The sequence below is a fragment of the Gallinula chloropus genome (genome assembly GCF_964237585.1).
Source record: "Gallinula chloropus genome assembly, contig: HAP1_SCAFFOLD_269, whole genome shotgun sequence".
Taxonomy (NCBI): Eukaryota; Metazoa; Chordata; class Aves; order Gruiformes; family Rallidae; genus Gallinula; species Gallinula chloropus.
In genome coordinates, this window is record NW_028168454.1 from 54,020 (window position 1) to 68,966 (window position 14,947).

General features: G+C 55.8%; 2 protein-coding genes and 1 long non-coding RNA gene across 3 annotated transcripts in view; all 3 read left to right on the top strand.

The window, feature by feature from the left end:
- The first annotated feature begins 3,674 nt into the window (after positions 1–3,674).
- LOC311204447 lies at positions 3,675–4,955 on the top strand. Its single transcript, XR_014618058.1, has 4 exons — positions 3,675–3,721; positions 3,960–4,031; positions 4,175–4,296; positions 4,862–4,955. It is a non-coding gene; the product is annotated as an uncharacterized lncRNA (long non-coding RNA).
- Positions 4,956–7,657: 2,702 nt separating this feature from the next.
- Positions 7,658–8,864, top strand: LOC311204448 (ephrin-A4-like; the record flags this gene model as incomplete). Its single annotated transcript, XM_084280872.1, has 4 exons — positions 7,658–7,988; positions 8,372–8,440; positions 8,632–8,691; positions 8,776–8,864. The coding sequence occupies 4 exons, from the start codon at positions 7,658–7,660 to the stop codon at positions 8,862–8,864; spliced, it is 549 nt and encodes a 182-aa protein (XP_084136998.1).
- Positions 8,865–11,092: 2,228 nt separating this feature from the next.
- LOC311204449 (DNA mismatch repair protein Msh3-like) overlaps positions 11,093–14,947 on the top strand; it is a gene marked incomplete at its 5' end in the record, with an annotated part of 47,729 nt that continues 43,874 nt past the window's right edge. Inside the window, one exon of the mRNA XM_084280873.1 lies at positions 11,093–11,149. Coding sequence (XP_084136999.1) covers positions 11,093–11,149 — 57 coding nt within the window. The remainder of the gene's footprint in view (positions 11,150–14,947) is intronic.

Here is a 14,947-nt window from a genome sequence, read left to right on the forward strand (position 1 = left end):
ATATACACCCTTTGCCCCCCACTCACTTACAAGGGGACGAAGGAGCTAGCCTCCCGGCAGCTTGGGGGACACGGTTAAATGCAATAAAAGAGCACTAGGAACAGGATTTTCGACCTTGATTTGTGGATTTTTGGGTTGTCTTAGTACTAACTTTACCAATTTATCTGTCGGCACCCCATCATGAGTTCTCAGGGAATGCCTTTTTGCCATCCCATTGCTTCCGTAATTATTTCCCTTTTTCTTCTCTTTCTGATAACAAAATTCCATCTCCTACTGACAGGGACACTCTCAACACATAGTCTGACTCCTGTCCACACAAACAGCTTAAATTTGCCACTTGCTTTGTCTGTCTCCAGCTGCTCTCCTTGCGGAGACACAGAACCACCGATCAGCACTCACACTCGCTTCACAGTCAGACTGCATCTCAGTCAAACACTTAAATCATTCAAACAACACACAGTACCAGGTACAAGGATTTCTTGCATGTGCAAAGCACGACAATGGGTATGAAAAGGTTTTTCTCTCTCTCACAGATACGCTGCAGCTCAGTCACTCACCACTCACACCAGAGTCAACTCGTTTCACTCACACAAAGAGTTCATCACATTTAAATCGATTTCCAAAACTCAGTTCCTTTTGGCAATATCTGAAGTCGATACCAATAAATCAATGTCACCAGGAAAGGACTCCCTGTTGGGGAATGGAACCCCGGTCTCCTGCGTGACAGGCAGGAGTTCTCTCTCTTAGCAGCAACTGTTGGTTCACTTCTACCGACTGCCATAGGGGCAGCCATCCTATACAACTCAAAGGGGCAATACATCCTGAGAGGGTCCAACTTAAGCATCAAAGTTCCCCTATTCACTCTCAGGACCTCACACCTTTCTGTTCTCCGAGAATCCTGCCGACTACACTATTAAAATGTCACGATCCACACCCAGATCAGCGGCTTTGGCAGAGGTTAAACCCCCTCGCATTCCAACCGACCTCAGGTTGCTCTGGGGGGCTGGGGGCGGCTGGGCTGAACCCCTGAGTGATGTCCAATGAGGTGCTTTATCGTGAGGAGGTCTCCACAATTCTCGGGAACAGAATTAAGACTCAAAACTGAGTCAAGGTTTAAGTTACTTTATTCAGCCTGCAACACCCGCACACTAACAATGATACTTACTCATTAGGTGACCTCATACCCCTGTACATATTCCTAACTCGTCCCGCTTCATATTAAAATGTGCCCCAAGAAGTGATTTCCATCAACTCCTCCCCATTGTGCCTGCGCACTGCTGTTTGGGGGTTGTCGTGGAGGGTCGTGGGGATGAAGTCGGATGGCTCCTCTTCCTCACCGCAAGTAACCTTCTGTCTTGCGCAGACTCAGTTACCCCTTGACTCTGATCCCAACTACAAGTTGGATTTAGCAGGTTTTGTGTACCTTGAAGGACAAGGGGAGCTTGAACTAGTTAAAGTGAGATGCTTTGCCTGCATTTGTGACCAATTAGAGACAAGCAAGGAATTCATGAACAGATAAGGAGGAGGGGGGTACTGGAACTCATTAAAGAAGTCATTTTATTTCCACAGAGCACATAGTCCTTGAGTGTGCAATTTACTTAAGACATGGTGTTAGACCCAAACTTACATCCCTTTTGATGTTTCTTCTTTATCAGTGAGGCAGAGTCGTTCAAGCCAGGCATTGTTCATGGGAGGTCACTGCTAGGGCACTTCAAGCCATCCTGGTAGCAAGTCTTCCTTAACCCTTTACAAGCATCTTAATGTAATATTTCAGCAATGTTGAGACATAAGTCCTCTGGTACAGGCATTCGTTGAGGGATACAGTATGTCACACCACCCCGTGGCTCAACATTGCCATCTTATTGATGGTACCTACTCCGTGATGGATAGAGGATGGAGATAAAGTAAGGAGGAAGGAAAAGTAAAATGTGTGCACAACAGCTCAACAGCGACAATCAAAACATTCAAACAATAAACAGTTTTCCAATTGCATTTGCAATAGTCAGTAAGAACTGTGAACATTCGACAGACATTAATTAACAATTTGAATTTGTCCCATTGCAAAAATCCCAATCACGTCCTATTGCTGCCCCTTGTAGCTCAGGGGCTGGGGGAAAACCAACCAATGATACTTTACACGAACTTTTATGAGGCGTATCGCCCTCTTGATCTTTGGGCTCAGCAGGCTCGTCACCGTCTGGGGGCTGCAAAGTTTGTGTGGCCGCCCCGATTCCCAATTGTGGGGTGACCCACAAACATTCTTTCACCACCCTCCAAGTGTCCTGCTCTTGGGTCACCTTCCGGAGGGCCTGCACGCCTCTCCCCCACGATTTCAGAGTTTTCCCACTACCTGAGGACATAGTTTCTGCCGCAGCTGAGAGACGGGACACCGCTTCATGTAAGCAAAGTGATGGGTTGATGATGGCCAACGGCTTTCTTTTATCCTATCCTTAATGCATATTATAACTGTTACTCATGCCTATTAGAATTGTCACCACTTGATTGGTTCTTGGTTAAAGGTTACATCCCTCACCTTGCAATCTGGGTGTGATAGATGAGCCTTTGGTTCAGTAAACCACATGTACCTTGAAACAGGTTGTAACGTTCTGATTTTGTAAGAATGATTGTGTAACGTACATTGTGAGTCGCTAACGAGACATGGAATTGAGTTATAGGTCACTTAGAAGTGGAAACCACAGAAATTAAGTAGCCAATGGATGAGCTTGCTGTTAAAGATGAGCAAATATGGGAGAGGGGCCAACTAAGGGACAAGTGAACGTTTGCTGATTCCTCCGATAATAGTTGAAATAGTACGAGGTTTGGATGAATGATCATCAACGAAATGCTTTAGAAGCTTTTCTGCTTGCCTAGACTCGATCAAAATAAACTGCAGGAGGAGGGAATGATTCTTTTTATGCTTGTACGAGTTAAAACAAAGGTAAAGTATTTTGAAGTTAATATTAAGCTTATTTTGTATTATGCTTTGCTTATGGAATGGAACGAGCGATCAGAGGAAGAGAAAGAAGACGAAGCGGATTTGGAAAACATCCTATAAAAAGAGTCTGTGACCACACTAGTGTGAAAGGAAACCATGTGCGAAATACATCTGACACCAGGGTCATCGATAAGGAGGAATGAAAAAGTCTGTTTAATGATTGGACAAGAAGACGAAGAAAAACGAATATATGAACTTTGCTTGGCTAATCACAAAAATGAATGAATAACTGGAAAATAGATTGCTTTGTTTATTAAAGAGTATAAATCCTTGTATCCTACCTCTCCACAGCGCGGAGTGGTGAGACTCAGGTCTCCTCCCGCCCAGCGCTGTGTCTTTCTCTCTGAATAAACTGCTGCTAAGCACACTCCCCGCGTGAGCGTCTCGCTTGTCGGTAACCCTGGGAACAGCGTTTCTTTCCCTTTCTCAGGAACAGCAGATCCTTGAAACAAACCTCTTGCTTCTCCTTCTTGTCCCTGTGTAACATTCGCTCTCAAAAACACCGACCTTCCTCTCCATCGTTTGCGTCGGGATGGGGCAACGCCTACTCCTACTAGTAAGTTACACAGGAGACTGCTCGAACAATGGCTCCATAGAGCCATGGCCTGGCATCTCACGGAGCCACTCCTCCACACCCCCCTCTCCCTCTCTCTGCAGCCGGCTGCCCCCGGCTCGGCACGGCCCGACCCGCCCTCCCGGCCCCTCCCGCCGGACCCTCCTCCCAAGGTAAAGCCCGGGCTGGGGGGCTGGGGGCCTGGGGGGGGGGCGGTCCTGGCTGCCCCGGCCCAGCTGCTGCTGCATGGCTGGCTCTGCATGCGGGGGGGTCCGGGCTGCAGCCCCTGGGGGCTCAGCGCCCATCGCTGCACCCCCCCACCCCCACTCCTCCTCCTCTTCCTCCTCCTCCTCCTCCTCCTCCCCCTCCGTGCCCGGAGCTGCCTCAGTGTCCCCGCTCTGTCCGCCCCAGGCCCCCCCTTCGGACAGGCCGCCCCCCCCCACACGCCCGCTGCCCGCAGACCCCGCGGCACCCGGCGCTCAGGTAACGGCGGCACCGGCGGCGCCGGCGTGTGGGGCAGGACGGCGTCTGCCCGGGCTGGGCCCCCCCGGGCAAGGGATGGGGGTTAGGGGACCCCCCCCCCCCCCCCCCCCATTGGAGCTCTGACCCCCCCGCTTTCCACACAGCCCCCAGGGCCCAGCAAGCCGCCCCCGCCCCAGCGCCCGCTGCCTTCAGGGCCCCCTGTGCCTTCGCTGCCCCCCAGCGAGACCCCCCCGGATCACCCCTATGTCACGGTGATTCCCTCCAGGTGAGGGGGGGGACACAGGCACGGCTGGGATGGGGGGGGGGCAGAGGAGGGATGGGGGGGCAGACACGAGCTATGGGGGGGAAGGAGGAGCAGAGGGGGCTATGGGGGGACAGACAGGAGGGATGGGGGCAGAAGGGGTTGGGGGGGACTATGGGGGGGGCAGAAGGGGTTGGGGGGGCTATGGGGGGACAGACAGGAGGGATGTGGGGCTGAAGGGGTTGGGGGGGGGGCTATGGGGGGGCAGAAGGGGTTGGGGGGGACTATGGGGGGGACAGAAGGGGTTGGGGGGGACTATGGGGGGGGCAGAAGGGGTTGGGGGGGCTATGGGGGGACAGACAGGAGGGATGTGGGGCTGAAGGGGTTGGGGGGGGCTATGGGGGGGCAGAAGGGGTTGTGGGGTGCTGGGGGGGGCAGGCAGGAGGGATGGGGGGCTGGGGGGTCGGACAGGGAGGCGGGAGGGATGGGGGCAGAGGGCTGCAGCGAGGGGGGGCGGGGCGGGGGATCCGGGCTGCGCCCCATGGCCCCCCCTTCTCCCCCCTCTCTCCCCCTCCCCTTCTCTCCCCAGGCCCGCGCCCCCCCCGCCTGAGGCCTGAGCGCGGCCCGGGACCGTCGCAGCGCCGGACTCCGGGGGGTGGGGAGGGAAGGGCCGCGCCGGGGGGTAACGGGGAGGAGTTGGGGGGGGGGGGAACCACCACACAGGGGCCGGGACTACATCTCCCAGCAGCCCCCGCGGCGCCCACCGGAAGTACCGCCCTGGGCGCAGCAACCCCAGGTAGCCCTCCCCGCCCCCTTGGTGAGCCCCCCGGGCCCCGCCGAGGCAGCCCCCCCCCCCCCTCCCCCCTATCCGGGGGGCCCCGCGCTACCGGGAGGGTCGGGAAGGCGGGAGGTTGAGGGGAGGAGGGGGTGGTGCCCCCCCCGGGGGGAGCAGCGGGTTACCGGGTGCCCCCCAGGTGAGACCGAGGTGGGGTGGTACCCCCCCCCCCCCCCCTCCGGGATGCGGTGTCGCTCGGTGATGCCCGGTGGGTTGGTACCGGGGCTGGTACCCAACCAACATCACCGAGCGACACCGCATCCCGGGGGGGGGGGTACCGAGCCACCGAGCGCTTCTGGGCGTTACCGAGCCGGTGGGTACCCCCGGGGCGGTACCGACCCCGTAGCAGCACCGGGCATCCCCCCGTGAGCCCGAGCCCCGGGGCGGCACCGGGCGGCACCGGCAGGTGAAGCACCCGGGGGTTGGGGGGGGCACCCAGGCCGGTGGGTGTTTTGGGTGGGGTGTGGGGGGGGGTTCGAGTCCCTGGTACCAACCTGCACCTGGCCCCGGTACCGGCGGTGTGGGGCCGGTGGCACCCGGCACAGCACCGAGCCTGGGGTCAGGTGGGGCTGCTGCGGGGGGGGGGTGGTACCGGGCACCGCAGCCCCCCAAACTGCCCCCCCGCCCCGGATTGGGGGGGCTGCCCACGGGCTGTGCCGTGGTGTCCGGGCTGGGGTCCAGCCCCATCCCTCCTCCTGCCCTCTCCTCTTCAGGCACTCCCGAGCTCCGGGCTGGGTGGGACCAGGGGGGTGGGTTTGGGGGTGGGAGTGAGGGGGCTGCACCCCCCCACACACAGAAGGGGTCTCATCACCCCACCAAACCCGGCTGGGGTGGGCAGGTGCTCCCCGGGCAGCGACGCTGGGGTGGGGTGACAGGGATGGGAGCTGTGGGAACCCACCACCCATGGGTGCCCTGGGGATGGGGGGGTGTGGGGGGGGTGTGGGGGGGGCTTTTGGCCCTTCACGGGGTCAGGGCAGCGCCCCAGCCCCCCGGCAGCTCTTGGCCGTGCCCGGGCCCGTCCCGGCCGGCGTGGGGATGCTGTGAGTCAGCAGGGAGCCTGTGCCCCGTCCTGGCCGCTGAGAGCCCCCGGCTTTGGGGGGTGGGGGTGGGGGGGGGCAAGGGGGGGACCCCCAAACCTCCCCAGCACCGCCAGCTTGGGGAGCGACGCTGCGGCCTCCGCCCAGGCCGCCGGAACCGGCGCTGGTGTCAGCGCTGCCGGTGCCCGTGCTGGGGGCACGAGGGGGCTGCAGCCAGTGTTGGGGTGTCGTCCCCCCCCCAGCCCGTGGGACGGGGTGACCCTGCGGGCCCCGCAGCAGCTGGGTGAGGCGGGGGGGGGTGCAGCAGTGCCGAGGACGGGCCCGGCTGGGAGAGGCGGGCGCAGGCCGCAGCCTGGGCAGGGGGCTGGGGGGCTGCTGCTCCGTCCCCCCCCGCCCCCCCGGGCAGGCAGGGCCCAGGCGTGTGCACACACATGTGCACGGGAGCACACGCGTGTGGGTGCCCGCGGCAGCGGCTGCTCCACCCCGGCCTGGCTGGCTGCTCTGTTTGCACAGGCGGGAGTGAGCTCACGCCATGGCAGCGCCCGGACCGGGGCTGGGGCCCCCTCCCCTGCTCACCCACCCCCCACTACCCGGCTGGGCCCCCTCCCCTGCTCACCACCCCACCCTCGGAGCCCCCGTGCCCCCCACGCCAGCCAGCGCAGGGGTGTCACAGGGGGCAGCCCCCAGTCAGGTTGGGGGTGATGGCCATGAGGTGGGTGCCTGGGGCAGGGGGCTTCGTCCCCTTCCCCCCCCTCCAACCCCCCAGCCAAACCCATTCAGCTCCAGCAACCACAGCTGGTTGCTGATGATGCAGTGGTTCCAACTCAACCCCCCCATCCACCTGCTCCATGGGACAGGGGCGCAGTGGGGCATCCCACCCCATGGCCCACAGGACCCCCCCCCCCCAGTGGGACATCCCACCCCATGGCCCACAGGACCCCCCCCCCCCAATGGGGCATCCCACCCCATAGCCCACAGGACCCCCCCAGCAGGGCATCCCACCCCATAGCCCACAGGCCCCCTCCCCCAGCAGGGCATCCCACCCCATGGTTCACAGGACCCCCCCCCCCCAGCAGGGCATCCCACCCCATGGCCCACAGGACCCCCCAGCAGGGCATCCCACCCCATGGCCCACAGGACCCCCCCCGTGGGGCATCCCACCCCATGGTCCACAGGACCCCCCCGTGGGGCATCCCACCCCATGGCCCACAGGACCCCCCCCGTGGGGCATCCCACCCCATGGCCCACAGGCCCCCCCCCCCAGCAGGGCATCCCACCCCATGGCCCACAGGACCCCCCCCGTGGGGCATCCCACCCCATGGCCCACAGGACCCCCCAGCAGGGCATCCCACCCCATGGCCCACAGGCCCCCCCCAGTGGGGCATCCCACCCCATGGCCCACAGGCCCCCCCCCCCAGCAGGGCATCCCACCCCATGGCCCACAGGCCCCCCCCAGTGGGGCATCCCACCCCATGGCCCACAGGCCCCCCCCCCCAGCAGGGCATCCCACCCCATGGCCCACAGGACCCGCCGTCTCTCCCCCTCCATCAGGTTCCTACGGGACGACTACACCATCCAGGTGGCCATCAATGACTACCTGGACATCTACTGCCCGCACTACGAGGGGGCCGCGCCCGGCGGGCGGGCAGAGACCTTCACGCTCTTCATGGTGGATCTGGAGGGTCACCGCGGCTGCAACAAGACCCCCGGCGCCTTCAAGCGCTGGGAGTGCAACCGGCCCCGGGCGCCCTTCGGCCCCGTCCGCTTTCCGGAGAAGATCCAGCGCTTCACCCCCTTTCCTCTGGGCGTCGAGTTCCAGCCTGGGGAGACCTATTACTACATCTGTGAGATGGGGGGGGGGGGGGGGGGCGGGCAAAGGGGGTGGTCCTGAGGGATGGGGGTACCTGGGGATGGGTCTCAGCGGGGTTGGGTTGTGTCCTGAAAAAGGAGGGGGAGGGGTCTTTGAGGGAGGAGGTGGGCGGTGGGGGTGTGCACAGGGAGGGGGTGTATGTGGGGAGGGGGGTGTCCGGTTGCACATGGGGGGGGGGTGATGGAGGGGGGGTGGGTCGGGGGTCTGCGTGGCCCGGGGTGCGGCCGCTGTTGGCCGGGAGGGGGAGCCCCAGGCCCGGTTCTGGCCCGTGGCGGTGGGGGGGGGGGTCCCGTCTCGGGCTGGAGCTCTGGGGGGGACACCCCCCCCCCCCCCCCGCTGATCTGTCCCCACTCCCAGCTGTCCCCAACCCCGGGAGCGCCGGGCGCTGCCTGAAGCTGCGAGTCTCCGTCTGCTGCAGACACACCAGTGAGTGCAGTCCGGGGTGGGGTGGGTGGGGTGGGGTGGTCTGCACCCCCAAAAAGTCTAGGGGTTCCCCCTTCTCCTGAATCTGGGGCAGCCTGGTCCTTGCTGGGGACCCTGGTTTGCTCTGGAGCACTGGGGGGGGGGGCACAGACCCCCCCATTCCACCCATCCTGACTCGGGTGGGTTTGTTCCAGCGCCGGAGCCGGTGACAAAGGTTCCCAATTCGCAGCCCCACGGGCGTGGGGGGCCAGAGGGTGAGTGTTGGGGTGGGGGTGGGGGGTGAGGGGGGCACTGGGGGGCTGCGAGGTTTGCCCTCACCTCTCACCCTGTCCTGGCAGAGCCGGTGCCCGCCCGGGACAGGGCGGCCCCGCTGCAGCCCCGCGCCCCGTGCCTGGTGCTCGCGCTCCTCACCCTGCTCCGGATCTGACCCCGGCATCGCCCACGGAGGGGACACAGGTCCTGCTGCCCCACTGCCCCTTCTGGACTCTTCCTCTGCTGCCTTCAACCCCCGAGCCCATGGGGCAGCCCGGGCCACCCCTCACCCACCAGACCCCCTCCTCAAGGAGCCGAGCTGGGGCCAGGAGCTGCAGGCTGGAAGGTGAGGGGGGGGATGCAGTGGGCTCCCAGGCAGCGGGTGTCCCTGGGGGCTTCGCCCCCCCTTGCCACAGCATCCCCTGATGGGCCTAGAATGAGACCTTTTGCTTCGTTAAGCACATTAGTCAGTTAATAAACTAATTAATTAAATTAATCAAAATAAACATGAAAGTTGGCAGCCCTCAATATGCCAATGAGCAGAAAGCTGTGCGTGCTAAACGTGGGTGACTATAGGACTTGAATCTCCACCCAAGTCACGTTGAGCATCACCACCAGGAAAGCGTCTTCAAGATGAGGGTATTAAGGGTATTGAGAAAGCGACCACCTGGAGGGGGGAGAGAAGAAACTGAAGACCCCCGAAGAGGCAGTTGCTGGGCTGTGCTGCTTCTCCTCCACCCAAGACACAGTTACGCCGCGCGGTTGCGATTTCACCCCTTTGTTTTTGTGGTGAGAATACCCAGGGTGGTATTTCGCTAACATTTGGTTATAGTCTCAGCATTTTGTTAGAATCATAGCATTGTCATTGGCATTCTAGTCCTATATCAGTAAGTGCATTTATCAACAGCAATCGGGAACTTTTATATCTGTCCCTTTAATAAACTTTCTACTGGTTTCCGCTCTGTGAAGCTGTTTCAGTGAAAGTCCTCTGGGGGCTCTGGCTGGCAAACATTGACTCTGACATGTAGTTTTATATCTAATCCTTCAGACATAAATTGTTGACCAAGTCTGGAACTAAGACTGGACCTAGCTGCACCTTGGCTCCTCTCTCCGGAGGAGTTTGGAAAGCAAGGGGGTCCTTTCTGAACCTTGTGGCTCAGCACGATGGCCTCTGTCGGGCACACATCAGACACATCCTCTTGACGTGAGATGGGAAGGGGTAGCAACGTGTTCTGTGTGTTCAAAACGTGTCCTCTTTTCAAAATGACTTCTGCAAGAGCAGAGAAAGACCCGCCAAGGGCCAACGCTCAAAGCCATCTCATGACTGCAGCATCCTCTTGAACATTTGGCAAGAGTAAGTTAAGAGGTCTGGTAACTTCCCTGGTTTTATTGCTTGAGGAGCATGAGCATTGCAAAAGAGATGTCTTTCCCAGGATGGTCCTTTTGTGAATCCACTTGATGCATCTGTCTCCTCCTTGATTTAACCAAGAGTACCAAAAAAATGATTTCAGGCTTGATTTTTAGTGCTTCCTATGCAGATGACATGGCTTATAGTTGATATGGACAGCTGATTTAAAAGGGTTTCCTCCCATTCCAGAACAGATTAGGATTTTTCAGATAGTGGAGAAAAGAGTTCACAATTCAGACCAACACACAGCCTGGCAGCCAGGTTGGCGGGTCTGTATTTGGGACAAAAAGACTCAGACCCTCGTTCTCTCTGACTTGGCCCTGGAAATTAAACTGGCAGTTCGTTTTTCCCCCATGTTGATCTTGTTTGCGATTTTGGGGGGTACAAGAGGGTTCACTCTGGACTCAGCCTCACCTTGTGGTGGTTTGCAATTGCTGTCAGACGACTTATGGTCTTTGAGCTGAGCCATTGTAAAACCACATGTATGTTCTCGGCTTGCAACAAATTTTAGTCATTTCATGATGCTTAAGACAGCTCCAACATCAAGATGACACCCTATTAAAAACAGTACATCAGGCTATGCAAGCATGGCAGCTGAATTGGAGTCTGAGCTATTCCATTGTCTTTATATTCTGCTTCTTCCCTGATATGTACACACACAGACACAGAAACTATTTGCATTTACAGCTTTGCCATTCCATGTGTTTCTTACAGCTACAAGACGTTTTTTAAGAAGACAGTAGTCGGTAGATAGGGCCTGGCGGTCGGAAGATTTCGGGCTGTACGGAAAGGTAGGACCCCCCCCTCTCTTTAGGTAACCAATAGTAGGTAGCCGGTGAGGTAAGCGGACGGAAGTGACATCCGATCCCTGGGGTATAAAGCCCCGTGCCCCTCTCTAATAAACGCCATTTGCCGTCCACCACATTGGTGTCTGTGAGCTGAATGGACCGTGCTGCCAGAGTGTGGCGCCGTTGCCGTTCCTGAACCAGGTCGCCATGCCTTACCAAAAGGCAACAAATGGTGCCGAAACCCGGGAAACTCGCCTGCGTCAGGTGAACGGCTGCCGGGCGGCGGGACCAGCCCGGCGGAGGGGACGCCCTCGGACCCGCAAGGAGGATGGAAGCCCTTGTGAAGGTCGTATTGGTATTGACTTCAGATATTGCTAAAAGGAACTGAGTTTTGGAAATTGATTTAAATTTGACGAACTATTTGTGTGAGTGAAAATGAGTTAACTCTGGCGTGAGTGGTATGTGACTGAGCTGCAGCGTATCTGCGAGAGAGAGAAAAACCTTTTCGTAACCATTGTTGTGCTTTGCATATGCAAGAAATCTTTGTGCCCGGTACCGTGTGTTGTTTGAATGATTTAAGTGTTTGACTGAGATGCAGTCTGACTGTGAAGCAAGTGTGAGTTCTGATCTGTGGTTCTGTGTCTCCGCAAGGAGAGCAGCTGGAGACAGACAAAACGAGTGGCAAATTTAAGCTGTTTGTGTGGACAGGAGTCAGACTATGTGTTGAGAGTGTCCCTGTCAGTAGGAGATGGAATTTTGTTATCAGAAAGAGAAGCAAAAGGGAAATAATTACGGAAGGTATAGAAAACAAACATAATCGTCTGTGGACCATGGGATGGCGAAAAGGCATTCCCTGAGAACTCATGATGGGGTGCCAACAGATAAATTGGAAAAGTTAGTACGAAGACAAGCAAAAAATCCACAAATCAAGGTCGAAAATCCTGTTCCTAGTGCTCTTTTATTGTATTTAACCGTGTCCCCCAAGCTGCCGGGAGGCTAGCTCCTTCGTCCCCTTGTAAGTGAGTGGGGGGCGAAGGGTGTATATATATATATCAGAAAACTCACTGGAAACCACTGACGTGATTTACTGATTACTTGTTTTGTAGAACCTAAGTTAATACCTGTAACATTTTTGGTAGACACTACAGTTTATCTCCACACTTAGAAAAGAAGATGCTATCTGCATAGTTTTATAAGAAATTGCCTTGTTGCTGCCTTTAACATTAAGGACTCACTGTTCCCCACCTCTTTTCCCCACCTTGCTGTTTTTTCCTCTTCTCACTGAGAAGCGAATTTGTTTATTTTCTTTCCAGGGAGAAGAAAGAAGTCACAGTGAGGATGCCTGCCTTATCGGCTGTGTTTATCCCTGCCCTCATTTATGGGGGTAGAGGGAAGCCAATGGAATGTAGCAACTCGCATCTTGCAATGTCGCTTATCTGATGGGTCGGTTTGCAGCGTTCACGAATTAGCTAACTGAGAGCAAGGCTGGTTACGTAGCAAAGAAAATGGAAAATAACAGGAATTGGTATTAGAGGAAATACAAGCCTCAACTCAGCAGCTGGAGTACAAGGCAATTGTAAAAGATCTGTCGAGATTGAAATAGGTGGAACACAAAATTAGGAGGAAAAATGAGTGGCCTCCGAAAAGAACAAAGCATTACAGGCTGGCCACATGGAAGCCTAATGAATTGATAACAGGGGCATGGGAACCAATTTACAACCTGAACTACATAATTTGCTTGCAAGCAGTTTTGGAAATAATTTCCAACAAAACTGCCAATGCTACAGATCTCCTGAATCAACAATCTTGACAGAGTATATGGCATATTAAGTATTTCTACCGTGTCTGATCCTATAGATCCAACACGTGGTGAACCGCATGCAAGCAGTTACCGTAACAGAATAAAACATCAAGTTTCTAAAACCAACAAAACAAGTAACTGTTAGGATCATATAACCCTATCCCTTCTATGCTTACTATAAAGTTATTAGTCACGTGGTGTAGCAACTTTCTTCCCCTGAGGTCTAATAGAGACACAGATAGAAACTCTTGATTAACTGAACAAAGCTAAACTTTATTGGTGCATATAACTGTATAACTGAACAAAAACTAAATTTTGTTGCTGTGCACAACTGTGGCAGCGGTGGAGACCGGCCGCAAAAAGAAGGGTAATCAGGGTAGTAATGGGTCCTGACGATATATGGCATTCGGTTTTAAAGCGTCGCTCCCACATCTCCCGATCATTTTCACCGGAAGCCTGGGTGGTCTGCCTAGAATTGGGGCAATTGATAGAGGGGGAAAGTCTTGATTCTTTCTGGATTGTCTGGGCTTGAGGAGACCTTTTGGTCTCGGTAATACCCACCTGTCTGGTTGCTCCGATGGGTGGAGCCACGCTCGTTCGGAAGGCGACAACCTGAAAGTCTAATGGCAAGGGAACAATATACCACTAGAGCCATAGCAAGGACATTGCCCCTACTGCCTGGCTATAGTGCTGTAGAAAGGAAAATTTGCCACTCATGGAGTTGCATACGAATCCTGCGATTCAGGCAAGGGATTTGAGGTCTTGTCTTCTCTAACGCCAGCCATTTTGTACGGCTCTGCTGCTCAACTGCATGTTCACCTAACTGTGTGCTCTCGGAAACGCGCATGTGCAGTTTTCCCTCACCACCTCCCCACAGAAAGTACTAGAAAAGGAAGCTCACGCATGCGTGAATCCAGTGAACCCAGTATTTATGATGACGCATGACAAAAAAGAAGACTCCAGCCGGTTTTGACCAGGCATGGAGACCCACTTAAAGCTTTATTTGCTAAGTAATGGGTGACGGGGTGGAAAAACTGTAGACTGACTGCATTGCATATTCCAAAACTGATTAGTTTTGCGTTTCCAAAATCACAACAAACAAGGAAAGGACAGCTTGACAATTTCTACTTCTGTCCCAAACAGTCCCCTACCAGCTAAATGAAAGGTCTCCTTAGGCAATTTGATCACAGACTCTCACCTTTCATCTGGCAAATCATTCTTAGATGTGTTAGATGCTACTTTCCTATCACTGAATCGATCCAACCCCAATCTTACTAAGGCATGTTGGCTATGTTATGATGCTTATCGCCCTTACTATGAGGGTATTGCCCTCAACACTCCTTTTAGCTACTCATCGAAAGATAACCCGACTCAGTGCAAGTGGGATACACCACGGAGAGGAATCACTTTGGACCAGGTTAAAGGCCAAGGCATATGTTTTGGTAATGCCACCTTAGCGAGCTGGAACAGCGCGGTCTGTGCAAAAACGGTTGCGATCGATAGAACCCATAAATGGGCAGTTCCATCCGCATCAGGGATGTGGATCTGTCATCAGACAGGTCTAACCCCCTGTGTGTCCATTAAGCGTTTTAACTCATCAACTGACTTTTGTGTACAAGTTTTGATTATTCCCAGGGTCCTATATCATTCGGATGAAGAAATGAGCCATTACTGGGGAAATGCAGACAACAGGATCCAAAAGAGAGAAATACTGACAGCACTGACAATAGCAACACTGCTCGGCCTGGGAGTAGCTGGTACAGCCACAGGAGCGACCACTATGCTGAACCATCACCAAGACCTGGCTCGACTACAAACTGCCATCGACGAAGATCTGCAAAGACTCGAGGAATCTATGACCCATCTAGAACAATCTGTCTCTTCACTCACAGAGGTTGTCTTGCAGAACAGACGAGGACTAGACCTCCTGTTCATGCAACAAGGAGGCCTTTGTGCAGCCTTGAAAGAGGAATGCTGCTTTTATGCTGACCACACAGGATTAGTCAGGGATTCGATGGCTCAACTGAGAGAAAGGTTAGCTCAGAGAAAAAAGGAAAGAGAGGCCCAACGAGGATGGTTGGGATCATGGTTTAGTTACTCGCCATGGCTAACCACCTTAATATCTACCTTGTTGGGACCAATTGTAATGATCATAATAGCACTGATTTTCGGACCCTGAGTACTGAACAAGCTCACAGCATTCGTCAAGAGTCGTCTAGAGAGGGTTAACATTCTCTTTGTAGAAAACAGACAGATGCTTT